The sequence below is a fragment of the Suricata suricatta genome, chromosome 12 (genome assembly GCF_006229205.1).
Source record: "Suricata suricatta isolate VVHF042 chromosome 12, meerkat_22Aug2017_6uvM2_HiC, whole genome shotgun sequence".
NCBI lineage: Eukaryota > Metazoa > Chordata > Mammalia > Carnivora > Herpestidae > Suricata > Suricata suricatta.
Genome location: NC_043711.1, coordinates 85,823,489 through 85,839,314, shown reverse-complemented (window position 1 = coordinate 85,839,314; position 15,826 = coordinate 85,823,489). Strand labels below are relative to the sequence as shown.

The window sequence follows — 15,826 nt, the reverse complement described above, 5'->3', positions numbered from 1 at the left end:
GTGAAGTGACTTTCCCAAGGTCACACAGCCAAGATTTGAATCCCAGAGGCCAGGGTGGCTCCAGAAATGGAGTCCCCGAATCAAAGGGCTAGATGGTGTTGAGATTCTTTGCTACACGTGGTTGAAACGTGGGAGATCTGAGAGGGTGCCGCCGCCCCCCACTCAGCTCAGGCGCGTCTCTCCTTCTCCCCGCAAACAGGGACATACTGCTGTGGCCCCGTTCCGGTCCGTGCCATCAAGGAGGGGGATCTGACCCCCAAGTACGACGCGCCTTTTGTGTTTGCCGAGGTCAACGCCGATGTGGTGGACTGGATCCGGCAGGACGATGGGTCCATGCACAAGTCCATCAACCGCTCCCTGGTGGTGGGGCTGAAGATCAGCACTAAGAGTGTGGGCCGTGATGACCGGGAGGACATCACCCACACCTACAAGCACCCAGAGGGTAGGCACCCACCCCGCCCCGCCCCTCAGGGCCTTCTGCACCGCCTGGCACACAGCCAGCGGGCTTGGGTGTGCATGTGCACACGCACGTGCGTATGTTTGCTTTGTGCAGCCTGCGTACAATAATGACCTGTAGGTTACTCTCCATTTGACTTTTTTTCTTAGAAAAAAGCACACTTGGGGGCACCTGGGTGGCTCAGTTGCCGGGGCATCGACTTCGGCTCAGATTGTGATCTCGCAGTTCACGGGCGTGAGCCCCGCATCGAGCTCACTGCTGTCAGCGCAGAGCCCCCCCCGGATCCTCTGTTCCCCTCTGTCTCTGCCCCTTGCCTCCCACCCCCTCTCTCTCAAAAATCAATAAACATTAGAAAAAACACTTTAAAAAAAAACACTCTGGGAGACAGTGGTAGAGGATTGTTCACTTAGGGGAAGAATTCTCTATTCCATAAAAGGATTCTATTTGGTTTTTTAAGCCTTGCTTTTCTGGCTGGTTTGACTCAAGTAAAATGGAAGGGATGACAGTTATGTAGGAGAGGCATGCATCCGAACAGAAAAATTAATGATGTCTGTGCTGTTTATTAACAGTATTTATTGTAGTGGCATCCACAACTGAAGACGGGCAAATCCCACTGCCCCCCCCTTCTTTTTTATTGCAATGTATTTGGCCTAGAGACACTTGAAAGCCACAGAAAAGAGATTCCAGGAACTCCGTGGTGTTTATTTGTACAGTATTTCACACACAGCTGGGGAGATAAGCGTGAACATGGATGGGTCAGGAGAGAGAAATGGAGCCAGAGAAACTCAGTAAGATAGCTTCCATCAGTTACAAAGAGGTGAAACTGCCTTCTGCATCTAATGTTAAGTCAGTAGAGGCAAAAAAAAAAAAAAGAGCACAGCTTATTTTTAAAATTGCTTTTGAGCACATCCAATTCAACACAGTAGGTGTTTTTCTAAGCATCTACTGTGTGCCAAGCACAGGCGGTACTCACACAGGTGACTAAGAAATCATCGCCCCTGCCTTCATCTGACTCCCAGGGGGCGGCGGGGAGTGGCAGGGGGTAATAAATGGCCATGTTCTAACCGGAAGGGGTAAAACAGAAGGAAAAGGTGCTCCTGGTCTCTGAAAGGTCTAGAGCTGATGGTGGGATAGGAGAGGTAGATACGCACCCAGCAACACTGGGGAAGAAACTAAGAGGAACAGGTGGGGGGTGGGGGTGGGGAAGTGACTGGAGCACCAAGAAGGGAGCTCCACATATAAGGAAAGAGGGGAAAGAGCGCTCAGGCAGAAGGAATCCCTGTGCAAACATTAGGGGTGAGAAAGTTTGCCTTGTATCAGTGTTTACTACCCACCGAGCATTGTGTTAGGCTTTGAGTGTGACCAAAAGATCAGTAAATTACAGTCTTAGTCTTTGAGCAGCTCAAGAGGGCAAGTACATAAAGAGAAAACAACTGGGTTACATAAAAAGCATGATGGGCAATACCCGTGAAACTCCAGAAGATATTGTGATTCATTCCTCCTGGGGAAAGAGTGGTCAGAGAAGGCTTCCTGGAGGAGGTGGCGGGGGACATTTGGTATTGGGTCTTGAGGGATGTATAGGAGTTGGAAAGTAAATAAAATATTCTTTCGTCCTCCTGGCACAGAAATGTAGAGAAGGGGCTCCTTTGGAGCTGCTCTGCATCACCAGGACCCTGAAAAGTCATCTTGTCCTCTCCCAGCCTCCTTATCCTTGGTCCCTAATCTTCCCCCTCCTCACAGGGTCCCCAGAGGAGAGAGAAGCCTTCCAGAGGGCCAACCACCTGAACAAGCTGGCTGATAAGGAGGAGACAGGCATGGCAATGCGGATCCGTGTGAGCGAGAGCATGAGTATGGGGAGCGACTTTGACGTCTTCGCCTACATCACCAACAACACGTCCGAGGACCACACCTGCCGCCTCCTGCTCTGTGCCCGCACCGTCAGCTACAACGGGATCCTGGGGCCCGAGTGCGGCACCATGGACCCGCTCGATCTTTCCCTGGAGCCCTTCTCCGGTAAGGCCCCGTGTTCCTGGAGCGGTTACTGACCACCAGCCCGCAATGCCTCAGGTGGTGTCCTGAGCTCGGCATGTGCGGTTTACCCCATAGATGGCATTTCCTCTCGGTCTGGCCCCGCCCAAGTGCTTGGTCACTAGCAACCCATTTAATTCTTCAGTGGAGGTGGATTCTTTTATTGCCCCATTTTTCAGATGAGAAGACTGAGCACCAAGAGGTTAAGCAGATTTCCCAAGGCCACACAGTTAGGAATTGACGGGACTAAGACTTGAACCTGGACTATTAGTGACGATGCTGTTTTGCGCCATCTCATCTTCACATGACCTTGAACTGCTTTCCCAGACTCTCCACTGCCCACTTCTAGCGAGTTCCTTTCCTCTGCCTCCAGCACTGCCCATGCTGCAGGGGGTCTCCCCCCACGGCCCCTGTAAGAGCCTGTCCTGTCCCTCTGGAGGCTCTTGGCTTCAGAGAGAGGTGGTTCTAGGCTGGCTGCTCATAGAACATTCCGCCACGCCAGAACTGTTCCGTGTTGGCACTGTCCAGTGTGCCAGCGGCTCGCTCCCTGTGGCCGTGGAGCACTTGAAACTTCAGAAGCTAGCACAACTGTGGAACTCAAGTCTTAATTTCACTTAATTTAAAGCTAAGCAGCCCTGCATGGCCAGAAGCTGCCATATTGGGCAGCGTAGCTCTAAGAGCAATGGGAGAGGAGAGTGCCCTGTCCTCTGTGGGGGGACGTGTCTCCTCCCAGCCCTGACCCTCTCTTCTGACATGGCCCCAGCTCCTGGCCTGGCCTCCCTGTGATGCAGAACGCCTTCCTTGTTCTGAGGTAAAATCATGTCACTAGACCACCCAGCCTGTGGCCCCCCTGGCAGACCTTCTGTGGCTCACACTTCTAGGTCACAAACCTGCACAGATGCCTCCTTGGTCTCTCTCCCTGCTTGGCTTTGTCACTGCACCTGATTATCTTCCTAAAACTAAGCCTGAGGCCCTGAGAGAGGTTGCGGCCACTAAGGGCACTCTGTGAGGCCGCATAGAGCCTGAGGTTCTGCCCCCCAGCCACCCCACTGATCCCATTTCGTGCCTTTGCAGCCTGCAGGTCTGAGGAGGCAGAGGGGTCTTGGTGGCAAGAGAGGCCCTCCGATCATCTGCTGAGGGGCAGTGAGGTGGAATAGGCCACCCTCATCCCGGGGCCTCAGAGAGGAAGGTCCTGCTCGCTGTGTCACCTGGGTGTCCCCGTTAGGCACGTGGGAGTTATGACCCAGCAGCGTGGAGCTGCCTGGAGGGGGACAGGCTGTGTGCACAGTAGGTGCTCAATGCCCCGAGCCAACATGCAGAGCTGGTGGAGAGGCCTGGAAGGCCAGTCTGTTTATGGGGTCAGCATGCCCTCTGAATTCCCCTTACTCTTGCCTGTCAAGCTCATGTTTCCTGTTCTTTATTACATCCTCCTCTGCCCTTGGACTTCTAAGAAGGCCTGTCTCTGCTTCGGGCCTGCAGTCTGTGGTATTGACAGTGCCTCCTTCTGGTTTCTCTATCTCGGTCCTGCATGGACACTGCTGGAGCCTCACACCCAGGGCAGAATGTCTGTTAGGGTCCCTAGGAACAGGGGAAGCCCTTGGGGGCAGAGCCAATGGCACCAGGGCCGGCCCGACACTTATGGCTTTTAAAACACCTGTTCCGAGGCCAGCCAGACCTGGCTTTGCCTCTGGCCTCCCCCACCTTCTAAAGGCACAACTTTGGTGAACATGTTCTCTCTGAGCCTCAACTCACACTCATCACTCAGGAGGTGAGTAACACGCCCTCTCACCCCTATGGGCCACTGTGAGGACTGAGGGAGACCCTGTGCTCAGGAGATATGTGGAAAGTGTAAAACTGATCATGGGGAGGCAGAGAGAGGCCTATGGGTCTGTCCCGAACACCTACTGTGCCAGATAATGGCCTCAGTGCTGGGCTCCGGGGGTCCTGAGCCACGCAGAAGACCCGGCTCTCACGTCTGTATCCGGGTCCCCAGTGTGAAGGGCAGGGGTCCCTCCCTGTGACATGGCCAGGACACCCAAGTCCAGGTCGCCACCACTCTGTCAATGGGTTGTGGGCTCCTGGGTTTGGGTCTTCTCCGTCCCAGGCATCGGGTCCCCGCTCGTGCAAAGGCCGACTGGTGTTGGAATGGCCGTGCCAGCCCTCCATGTGAATATACAGCTGCCAGGCTCTCCTCTTGCTCAGAGCCACCTGAAAGGCAGGACGTGTCTTTCCTGGAATGTACGGCTCCAGGGGAACTCCCGCCTGGGCCGGGGCCAGGGATGCCAGAATAACTTCCTTCCTACTGAGCCACCCTTCGCTTCCCACTTACCATCCGGGCCCCTGGGAGTTATTCTCCCAGAGCTCTGTCAAGCCGGCTGGTGTTTCTCATCACCCCGGGGATGTGTTCACAGCAGAGTGGTCCTTCCGGGGTGGGAGAGCCTCCCCGCTCCGTGAGGGGCACAGCCTGCAGGGGAGAGGGTGGAGGAGGGCAGAGGTCCAGTGCGTAGCCCTCGGGCGCGAGCCCAGTCTGGGATGCCTGACTGGGGCCCCCAGTGTGCCAAGCTCGGCCCGAGATAGAGGCTTCAGAGACCCCGCACTGTGGCTTCCTTGCTTGTTATTCTTTGATGATAAAATCTGGGGACTTTCCACGGGCTCATTAATGGACAGGAAACCAGGCCTAGGACAGGGAACAGAATCCAGTCACCCCCACCCTTGCCTCCTTGCATTGCTTCTCTCCCTTCCCCTTCCTGTCCTCACCCGCCCTCTCTCTCCTCCCCTCGCCCCTCCAGATGGGTCACTGGGAGTGCACCCAGTGTGGCCCCTGTGACCATGCCCAAGGCACCTTCTAGAACAGGGCAAGTCATCTAAGGAATGACTGAGACTGACCACACAGGGTTTCTTCTCTCGGCTGTCATCTGGCCCGAGGCCACCGCCATGGTCCCCGGCCCCACCCTGGCTTCAGCCTTCTGGAAAAGTCAACAGTGGCGACCACGTCCTCTGAGCTCCTGGAGGGCAGTGTTTTCCTTCTTTCCTGTATCGCTGGCCAGAGTTTCCAGTCGGTCCCACCAGGCCCTGATCCAGGGATGTTCACTCCTTGCTGTCTTTTTTGGCGGAAGGTTGGGGTTTCTTCCCCCACGTCATGTGCTCGCTCAGAAGTTGGGGCCGATCCGCCCTGGGACAGAGTGGCTGGGGCGCGGGGCACGCCGGAGCCTAGACCCTCACTGGCAGGGAGAAGGTGGCTGTCCGTCAGGCCCGCATAGTCCTATGGACGCCCCTCGGGGAACGTCTCAACGATGCTCCCAGGCCCGCACCCCTAACCCTGGCCCATCTCAGGCCTCAGCCAGAGCCCTCAGGAGTCGAGAATATCTAGCTGGAACTGCACGAGCATGACTTGGCTTGTACTTATTTATGCCAGTTACCTTCTATTTATAGTAAATGACACCGGTTTGCCACACATAACGTAAAGCGTCCCCAAGCAAGAAAGGCTGACAAGTATAAGGCAAGTGGACGGAGAGAAAAACAATGCACGGGCAACGAGGCTGTCCTTGGAGGAATCCAAAGTCCTGTGAATGGCTGGAGCCTCGTGGGGGAGGGTGGGGACAGATGGCGGGAAAAGAGACCACCGTGTGTCCCGGCATGGCCAGCGAGGAGAGGTGGGCTGGGCTCCCCGAGCCCCAAGCCCGGCCCTCCAGCTCCGCGCTCTGACGGGAGCCCAGGGGCCTGGAAGGGATTTGCCCTCGGTTCTCTGTGACTGAACGGACAGTGTTCAGTGGACAAGCTTGCAGACTCTCAGTCCTGTGCTCTCTGGACCGTTCTTTCCTGCCTCTAAGCTGGCCCCTAGCACCCTTGCCGCTCAGTGCTGTCAGCGACCTGGGGCTAGAAACCACACTTCACTTCCCTGCCGCAGAGGCGTTGGCCCGGCTGACTTTTTTGTCATCTCTTCATCACTGTGTGGCTTTTGCTCTGAAATGACCTTTGGCCTTAGCTCCTCCCAGCCGGTGTCGCTGTCCCAGGGAACAGACAGGGAACAGAGAGGGGATGTCATCTCCCCAGCCTCACACAGCCAGTCTGTGGCCAAGCCGGGCCAAGGCTCCCAATCTGAACGTTTACCGGCGCAAGTGTTTCTTCATCTGTAAAATGGGTACAATCCCACCAACTTCATGGAGGGAAATTGAGGTCCCGAGAGGGGAAGTGACTTGCCCAGCATCACCAGTTAGCAAAGGGCAGAGGCAAGATTCGAACCCAGGCCTGTTGGAGCTCCACCACTTTCCCTAGCGGGTGTTCTGCCTGCCCTCCCTCCCCAGCTCCTCCCTGGGACTCAGGAGCCAGGACAGGTGGGGGAAGGCCTGGGATCTGCCCCTCTGTTCACTAGGTGTGGCCTCAGGCACATTCTTTCCATTCTCCGTGCCTTGTGGAGATGCTGTCAGAGAGGTGGGGGCCATGATTCAGCTATCATGAGAGTGCTCTCCCCTCTCCCCCTGCAGAGAAGAGCATTCCCCTTCGAATCCTCTATGAGAAGTACTGTGACTGCCTGACCGAGTCAAACCTCATCAAGGTGCGGGGCCTGCTCGTCGAGCCGGCTGCCAACAGCTACCTGCTGGCGGAGAGGGACATCTATCTGGAGAACCCAGAAATCAAGATCCGGGTAAGGGCGTGGCTGGGCAGGGTGTGGGGGCGACAGGTGGGGCCCCGGAGCAGGCCTCCCTCGCTGCCCGTCTGCATCCCTGTCATCTCAAGATCTCTGATGCCCCGGGCCGCTTCAAATCCTAACTTCATCAAAGGAAACCATTGCGAAACCAAAAGAATTTGAGACTCAAACTTCTAGAAACGAATCCTAGAATCCCAGAGTGGTAGGGGGCTGGGGTTTAGGGATCTCAGAATCACAGACCCTTGAAAGCTAAACTCCTAAGGTGAGATCCCCAGGCCCTGGGGTTCTGGGGAGGAGGGAGTCAGGGAGAGACAGGAGTTAAGGGCACAGACTCTGGAGTCTGACCGCCTGGGTTTGTGCGTGGGTGGCCCTGGGCAGGTTACTTTGCCCCTCTGTGCCTCAGTTTCCTCATCTTCAAGGTGGTGTTCATTCTAGCACTTAGGCGTGTTGTAGGACTTAAATGTGCATCACAGAAAGTGCTTTAGAAGTGCTCTTAGTAGCTGACTGATTCTTATCACCATCATCATAGTGATTCACTTGGAGGAGCCACAGCCCAGAATCCCAAGTTCAACAGGTACAAATAAGCAGTAAAGAGCAGGGAGCAGGGGAGGGAGCACTGTGTGTCAGACACTGCTAGGAGCTTGTCCAGATTAGCTCAGTTAATCCCCATAAGAACCTAATAGTAAGGCATTTCTCTCCTATGAAGAAACAAGTTGGCTCAGAGAGGGTAATTCACTTCCCAAGGTCACACAGTGAGAAGGGGTAGAGGTTGGCCTGGCTCCAAAGCCCGTGATCTTTGCATTTCAGACCCTAGAACAAGGGAGGCACTTTACATATCCCCCAGGGGTGTGACGCCTCACTGCAGGTTGGTGAAGGAGACCTGGGCAGGTACCAATATCCAGGTACCTCTAGATGAGGAAACTGAGGCACAGAGGTAGGGGGTGATCATGCCAGAGCTGGGCGAACATGGAGCCAAATTGCAGCAAATACAGAGATGGCCCGGCCGGGACTCTGCCTGTGCTGGAGGGGCTCTGGGCCCCTCTCCCTCAGTGCCACCCCTATACCCTCTTCCAGATCCTGGGCGAGCCCAAACAGAACCGCAAGCTGGTGGCTGAGGTGTCCCTGCGGAACCCGCTCACCACACCCCTGTCAGGATGCACCTTCACTGTGGAAGGGGCCGGCCTGACGGAGGAGCAGAAGGTCATGGAAATGTAAGTGCGGGTCACTCCAGCTGGGGAGCCTGAGGGCACCAGGTGGGTGCTAATGGAGGGAGGGGCCGCCCTCAGGCACCAAACCCTGGCTCCTAACTCCCTCCTCTCATCCCCCCACACCTGCCTGTCCATTCCCAACCCCCTTAGCTACACGTGCCACTTCTGTCTGCACCCTCTCTGAGCACCCACACCACACGTGCTGCTCTCCAAGCACACGTCTTCCCAAACCTCAACAGTTAACACACTGTCACTAAGCGCCACCTCTGGACACACGGGTCCTCCATGAAAACACAGGTATCCTTGCCTGGCGTGTGTGCACGTGTGCATGTGTGGGTGAATCCTTATGGGTACGGATTCACGTGTATACCCATGAGCACAGACACTGTTTCTACTTTTCTCTTGTAGTGTAACTTACATGCAGTAAATAACACAAATCACATATGTACAGCTCAGTGCTTCCCCACACATGTGGCCCGCTGTGCACACCACTCTCAGCCCCAAGCCCACCACCTGCTTCCTTGCACACGCGGTCACACACGTGCACACACAGGCCCAGGCTTTTACTAAGTGGCGTGGGGCCTGTTTTATTCTTGTCGGCCTGAAACTGTAGGCACACGGAGGCTCTGTGCGAAGTTCTCAGCAGTGACACGTCATCCCTGGCCCAACCCCGCCACAGTCACCAGCCTGGGCCCCTCTCCTCACCCTCTCGCTCTTTCTGTCCACAGCCCGGACCCTGTGGAGGCGGGGGAGGATGCCAAGGTGAGGGTGGAGCTGCTGCCGCTCCACGTGGGCCGCCACAAGCTGGTGGTGAACTTCGAGAGCGACAAGCTGAAGGCCGTGAAGGGCTTCAGGAACGTCATCATCGGTCCCGCCTAAGGGCCCGGCCCCGCCTCAGACAGCCGAGAGCCCCCAGCTTGACCTCCATTTTTGTTCCAGGCTAATGAGCAAAACTTGCCCCTTCTTGGGCCCCCAGACCTCAGAATCCGCGGGGGCTCTTTGGGACGGAATGTACTTCTGGCTACTCTTGTGGTTCCCCACCTCCTTTTACCTGTGAAGAATGTTCTGTGCCTCCAAAGTGGGACCACGCCCTTGGCTGGCTGGGCTCGGGGTGGGGGCGGGGGAGGCACCCACGCCTCCCTATCAGCGCAGATGCCATCAGAAAGCCACTGTCCGCCCATCATATTGCTTGATTCACTCCAGAGCCCCTGGGAGCAGGTGCAAGAGAGACCGTGCCCACTGACCAGATACCAAACCACCGGGGAGGCCCGGAGCAGGTGCAGGCGGAGTCCCAGGAAGGGTCCCAAGTTCTCCCCACATTCCCGCTGACTTGGCCCTAACGTCCTCCCTCCCCCACCACTGTGAGGCACCTACTATGTGCTGGGCACTTCCTGCACTTGCTGGCGGTCACACGGCTACCAACCCATTAAATCACCACAGGAAATCACCGAGTGGGGGCCCGGAGAAGGGAGGGGGCCCACACTGATCCAACGGAATATTTGCAAGGCTGCGTCGAATGAAGATGCTGCAACAGAGCCCAGGACTTCTGGCTCTGAGTCCAGCCTCCCATTCACAGTGCCAGCCCTGACCTGAGAATATCAAAGGGACCATTTGAGACCTGATCAAAAAGGATGCAGGTGGAGTGAGGTGGGGAGGAGACTGGAGGGCTCAGAATCCTAGGCTGGAGCCCCAAGTCCAGCCAGCTGCTGCCTTCCCTCTCTGGGCCTCAGGCCCCTCACTGGGCCATGGAGTGGTAGCACCAGCTCCTGTACCAGATTCCAGTGCCTTACACGACCCTGCCTTGCAAATGATAGCAAGCTCTCCTCTGTGGCTCCACAGAGCCCCAGACCACGGGCCCAGATGTTTCCAAGTGTGAAACCCTGACCATGACCACCTCCCTGATCCCTGCCCTGTCTGGGTCCCCCGTCTGTGCCCAGGTGCCTTCCTTCAGACCACGGTTTTGGGGAACAGAGCCCCAGGAGCCCCCATCCTACCCATGAGCCTGCCCACTACAAAGCCTAGACTTCACGAAAGCCTTAGCTGCCTGTGCTGGTCACTCACCAACAAGGCTTGCGTCTCAGCGGCCGCCTTTTTGCAGGGCTTGGGCCCAGGAGCCCAGCCCCTGCCCCGAGGAAGCTCCAAGAGCCCATGAGTTGTTATCTTGGACTTCATCCCCCATCCTCTCCGCCTGACTGGGCTGGAAGAGGGATGAGGGGAGAATTCTCGATCGGGGGCAGGATCACAGCCTCCAGGGCCCCCAGAATCCCAGAGGGGGCTCGGAGAGAGTCATGCTGATGCACACAGAACTTTCTGCTTTGCATAGGAAGAATCACAAAGTGAGCCAACATGTATGTGTTCTTACAAATGTGCCTCTAATCCTCTTTGGTTTTATAAACACTTTTGGGTTCCAAGCAGGCAGTAGATGTGCTTTTGAGCCACAAAGACTGAGCACTGAAATAAAATAGTTTACTTTGCAAATTCAAACAAGGTCTGGTCTGGTTCTTTTACACTCTTGAAAGGGTAGGTGAGTGAACTCACTCGCACTGGGACCAGACACCTCCTGCCCAGGAACCTTTCCCCAGCCTCAGCCCCTCCCCCAGGTCTAAACTTAACAAGCATTCAAGGTTCTACCCAGCTTGGCTCCATCTCTGGCTTCATACCCCAACAAATCATGTTTGAGTCCCAGTGAACTTCCCAAAGCCTTCAAAAGACCCTGTGCACCTGTCAACCTCTTAGCTTTTACATGGGTATTCCCTGAGCCTGGAGTGCCTTTTCTCTTCCTTAGCCATCTGGCAAACTCCTACTCATCCTATAATGCTCAACACCAAAGTCACTTCTGTGAAGCCTTCTTAGATTTCTTCTCAGTCTCCCAGGGCCTTAAAAAAAATTTTTTTTAATGTTTATTTTTGATACAGAGAGAAAGAGCACAAGCAGGGGAAGGGACAGAGAGAGAGGGAGACACAGAATCTGAAGCAGGCTCCAGGCTCTGAGCTGTTAGTACAGAGCCCGATGCAGAGCTTGAACTCACAAGCCACGAGATCAGGACCTGAGCCAAAGTCGGACGCTTAACCAACTGAGCCACCCAGGCGCCCCTGACATCAATCTCTTAAATGAACTCCGATAAATGCTGAATTGATAAGCCAATGTGTTCAACTCAGCTCCTGTAGGACCAGTGCTTATTTCCAAGAGAAATACCACGTGGGCCACAAATGCAAGCCATATATGTAATGCAAAATTTTCTAGTGGCCACATTAAAAAGAGTAGAAAGAAACACGTAAAGTATGTCAATAATGCATTTTATTTAACCTAGTATGTCTGAAATATTGTATCAACATGTAATCAATCTGAAAAGTGTTAATGAGACATTTTGCCTTCTTATTTGCACACTAAGTCTTCGAAACACGGTTTCTCTTTTACGCGGACAGCCCATCTCAACGTGGACTGGCTGCACTCCAAGATCTCGACAACCACAGGTAGCTTCAAGACTGTGATTCTGAAAGTATGGGAACTTGGCCGTCCATCTCATTCCCCACTGACCAGCCACTAATAAATGTTTGTTGATTGAATAAACGATAGAAAACAGTCTCTGCCCCCAGGGGACGTGTGTTGAAACGTACGGGAAGTTCCTAAAGGAGGAATCGGAACAAAAATATGACATCACACGTTCTGGGCACTGAATCCTTCTGTCCCTTGAAAACTACAGCTTGTTCTGGCCTAGACAGCTTGAACATTTTGTCAAGAAGTGACCAGCAGGAAAATAGAAAACTGCTGGGCTATTTCAGGTTGAGAGGATAAGGAAAATCGGTTCCACAGGCATCCAGAGTGCAGGAAGAGTAGAACGGAGACGGACTCTTACTAGGCGGCTGCCATCCAGATAGTCCAAAGCCCCCAAGCCAAGCGGGCACTCACCGCCTACTTGCTGGAGGCGCTAGCACCGCGGCCCTGGTGCCAGGAGGGCTGCCGGAGTCTCTGATGGCTGCTCAAGTCAGCCTGGCCGTGGCAGGAGGTAGGGGCGGGCTGGCATCTCTCATCCTCCTGCCTTCTCCCCGCTGGCAGATTCCACCCAGAGACTTGCTGGCAAGGGGCTCCGGAAAATCTCACGCTCAGGCTTCCAGCCCCCCTCCCTGGATAACAGATGGCCAAGCAAGGTTGGGGGGTGGGGGTGGGGATGGAGTGGAGCCTGATGTCTATTGCTGTTCCTTCTGCTAAGAAGAGCTTTACATCATCTCTACGTAAGGAACAAGAGTTCAGCCTTCAAAACCCTGCTCCAAGGAGGCCTCCTCTGTGAAGCCCTCCTGGATTGTGGCTAGAGGCCTCATCCTCTGGTTCCCCCAGGGTGTATCATAGGTAGCCTTTGCAATCCTCAGCAGCCTGGTTTAGGAACAGCTGTTCGAATGCCTGGCCCAGTTTCTAGAGCACCCCAAGAGCAGAGTCAGGGCACACTCCCTACGAGGGGGCCACCAAGGGGACTCAGGACAGTTGACTGTGCCTCCCTCCTAAAAGGCAAGGGCAAGATGCTTCAGCAAATTCGGCCAATGCTGAACAGATTCAGAGGCCCGTCCCACTCCTGGGAGCTCACTCACCAGGAACCCAGGAAGGAGAAAGGCCCTGCTGTTCAGGTAGGCCCATTTTACAGACAAAGAAAATGATCCAGAGATCCTGCTCCCCAAACCAGGGGAAGGCCGCGTCTGGGTCCCTAGAGTCAGTGCTGTGCACTGCGCCACGGCAGCTCACAGCCCTGGGGTCCGAGGCCTGGGCTCGGGGTCAGACAGCCCCAGGATGAAAGCCTCACTCTGCCACAGACTCGCAGTGCGGTTTCAGGCAGGACCTCAGCCTCTCTGTGTCTCCGCTTTGTCCTCTGCCGAATGGGGATGACAGGGTCTACTTCCATGACCAGTGTGCAGGTTCAGGAAAATGGTGCATATGAAACATCTGGCTCTTGGCCCATTATAATCATAATAGCCAACTTTACTCCAGGGTCAGGAACCTTCACACACACTGAGTTATTTCCTCCTCCATCAACCTCATCAGGATGTTGCCGCCATTCGACAGGTTTGGTAATCACGGAGCTGGACCTGAACCCAGGCAGCCTGCCCTCCCCAGCACAGAGCCTAGCCCGGAGGAGGCCTCCTCTGTCCCCAAACCCTCCCTTCCCACCGTGTTCCAGGACGGGTGGAGCAGAGCCCTCCACCGAGCCCCTACGGTCCTCAGCGGGGATCTGATTGAGTTTATTTTCCCACCCCTAAAAGTCCCTCTCCTCTCCAGCTGCTCTTGCTTACCTAGGATGCCTGCCAGCTCACCCCTCAGGCCTCAAGCCAAGCCGAGAATAACAGAACTTTGATAGAGTCCAAAAGGGAGGGGCCTCGGGAGGAGGGCCAGGCGGATGCCTCCTAGAAGCACAGGCACCTTGGGGCCAGGACTGGGTCAGCACATACCCTCTCCCTGCCTCTCCTCCGCCCTCCCCCACAGGCCTTTGCAGATACACAGACACACAGGCCCAGGAGATTGTGAAGCCTGGTATTCTGTTTCAAGAAGAAAAGTCCAAAGAGACTCATTAAATGCAGAGCAATGAAAAAAATGATGGTTCGCACAGCCTTGAGAACAGGGGATCTATAATGACATACAACAAGACAGTGAATCTCACAGACCACAAGTTGAGCAAAAGAAGCACCCACAGAAGACCATGAGCTGCGTAACTGCACTCACATGGAGTTCGTGAACAGGCAGAATTCACCCACGTTTTCCCTGGTGGGCAGACGGGACTGGAGCTCAAGGGGGATTGGTGGGGGGCGGTGAGGATGGGTTTCGATTTTCTTCACCTGGGCGCTGGGCACACAAGTACATTCAGCTATACACATAGAGCAGCGCTCTTTTTGTCTTGTTGCGGCGTAGGGCTTACTTCAATAAAAGTTCCAAAAATGTATACTCAAATATTCTAAAATTAAGTCCAAGGGGGGATGGAGAAAAGGGACTTGGCTTCTCTTTTTCTTCTTCCAGGATATGGGAATACCAGTAGGTACACCTCCTGGGGCGATTGTGAGGCTTAAGCAAGATGCTTCATGTGTAAATACAAGACTGTAGGGGGGATTTTGTGTGTCTCCTTTGCTATGAACAGTGCAGGGCACGTCAGCTAGTGTATTAAATGGGTGGACATAGGCTGTGTTTTTATGATCTCAGCTAATCCTCCAAATGGACCATAGAGATTACCATCCTATTTCCCAGAGGGGCAAATGAAGGTTCAGAGATGTAAAGTAGCTCACTCAGTGACCTAGCAAGTTGATGGCAGAGTGGGAGTTAGAATCCAGTTGAATCTCCCATGCACCCAACGGAAGACTCCGAAAAGTGGAAGGGAGGACTTGGTCCCCAGATGCTGGACACTGGAAGTGGCAAGTCTCCCTACCGTCACCACCCCCCAGGTCTGAGAAAGCCAGAGCCAGAAGCCTGGGCTCATAAACATAGAGTTACCATAGGACCCAGCAATTCCACTCCTGGGTCTATACCCAAGAGAATTGAAAACATATCCACACAAAAAGTTGCACATGGATGTTTATAGCAGCAGTATTCACAATAGCCAGAAAGTGGAAACAACCCAAATGTCCATCAACCAATCAATGGATAAATAAGTGCGGTACCCCCATACAATGAACTATTGTTTAGCCATAAAAAGGAACCAAGTCCTGATACATGCTACAACATGGATGAAACTTGCCAACACTGTGCTCAGTGCAAGAAGCCAGTCACAAAAGACCACAGGTCGTATGTGAAATGTGCAGAATAGGCAAACATACGGGGACAGGAAATAGACTGGTGGTTCCTGGGGGCCGAAGGCATGGAGTGATTGTGGGGACTGGGGGAGAGGAAGGGGGTTGACACATACAGGGTTTCTTCTTTGGAGTAATTAAATTTTCACAAATCGATTGTGGTGTTGGATGCACCACTTTACTGAAAGCCATGAAATATATACTTTCAAAAAAGTGAATGGCAAGATGTGTGAATTATATCTTAATAAAGTTGTCTTTAAAAATAATTAATAATGAGGGGCACCTGGGTGGCTCTGTCGGTTAAGCATCCGATTCAGCTCAGGTCATGATCTCAATGGTTGGTGAGTTCGAGCCCCGCATCGGAATCTGTGCTGACAGCTTGGAGACGGGAGCCTGCTTCAGATTCTGTCTCCGTCTCTCTGCCCCTCCCCTGCTCACACTTGCTCGCTCTCTCTCACATTCTCTCTCAAATATAACATAAAAAAATAATAATGAGCAGGGGGGAAAAGAAGAAGGCTGAGGCCCAGAATCGCAGACATCATTCTGATTTGGGAGGTCTGCCTGGATGTGCTGGGTGAACTTGAGTAAATCATTTTCCTCTCGGGCCTTAATGGCCCCTGCTGTTGATGGGGAGGTGAGAGAGTTGGAGCAGAGTTGAGACATACCATTGAGTTGGGCATGTCATCACACTTCCACAACAGTTGTCCAAGGTTATGTCTGCTCA

General features: G+C 54.2%; 1 protein-coding gene across 1 annotated transcript in view; it reads left to right on the top strand.

Moving 5' to 3' along the window:
* The window catches only part of TGM2 (transglutaminase 2), a 31,999-nt gene extending 21,174 nt beyond the window's left edge, over positions 1-10,825 (top strand). Inside the window, exons 9-13 of the mRNA XM_029917801.1 lie at positions 200-442; positions 2,198-2,470; positions 6,970-7,130; positions 8,208-8,344; positions 9,070-10,825. Of these exons, the coding sequence (XP_029773661.1) occupies positions 200-442; positions 2,198-2,470; positions 6,970-7,130; positions 8,208-8,344; positions 9,070-9,220 (965 nt within the window). The 3' untranslated portion in view covers positions 9,221-10,825. The remainder of the gene's footprint in view (positions 1-199; positions 443-2,197; positions 2,471-6,969; positions 7,131-8,207; positions 8,345-9,069) is intronic.
* Positions 10,826-15,826: the final 5,001 nt, after the last annotated feature.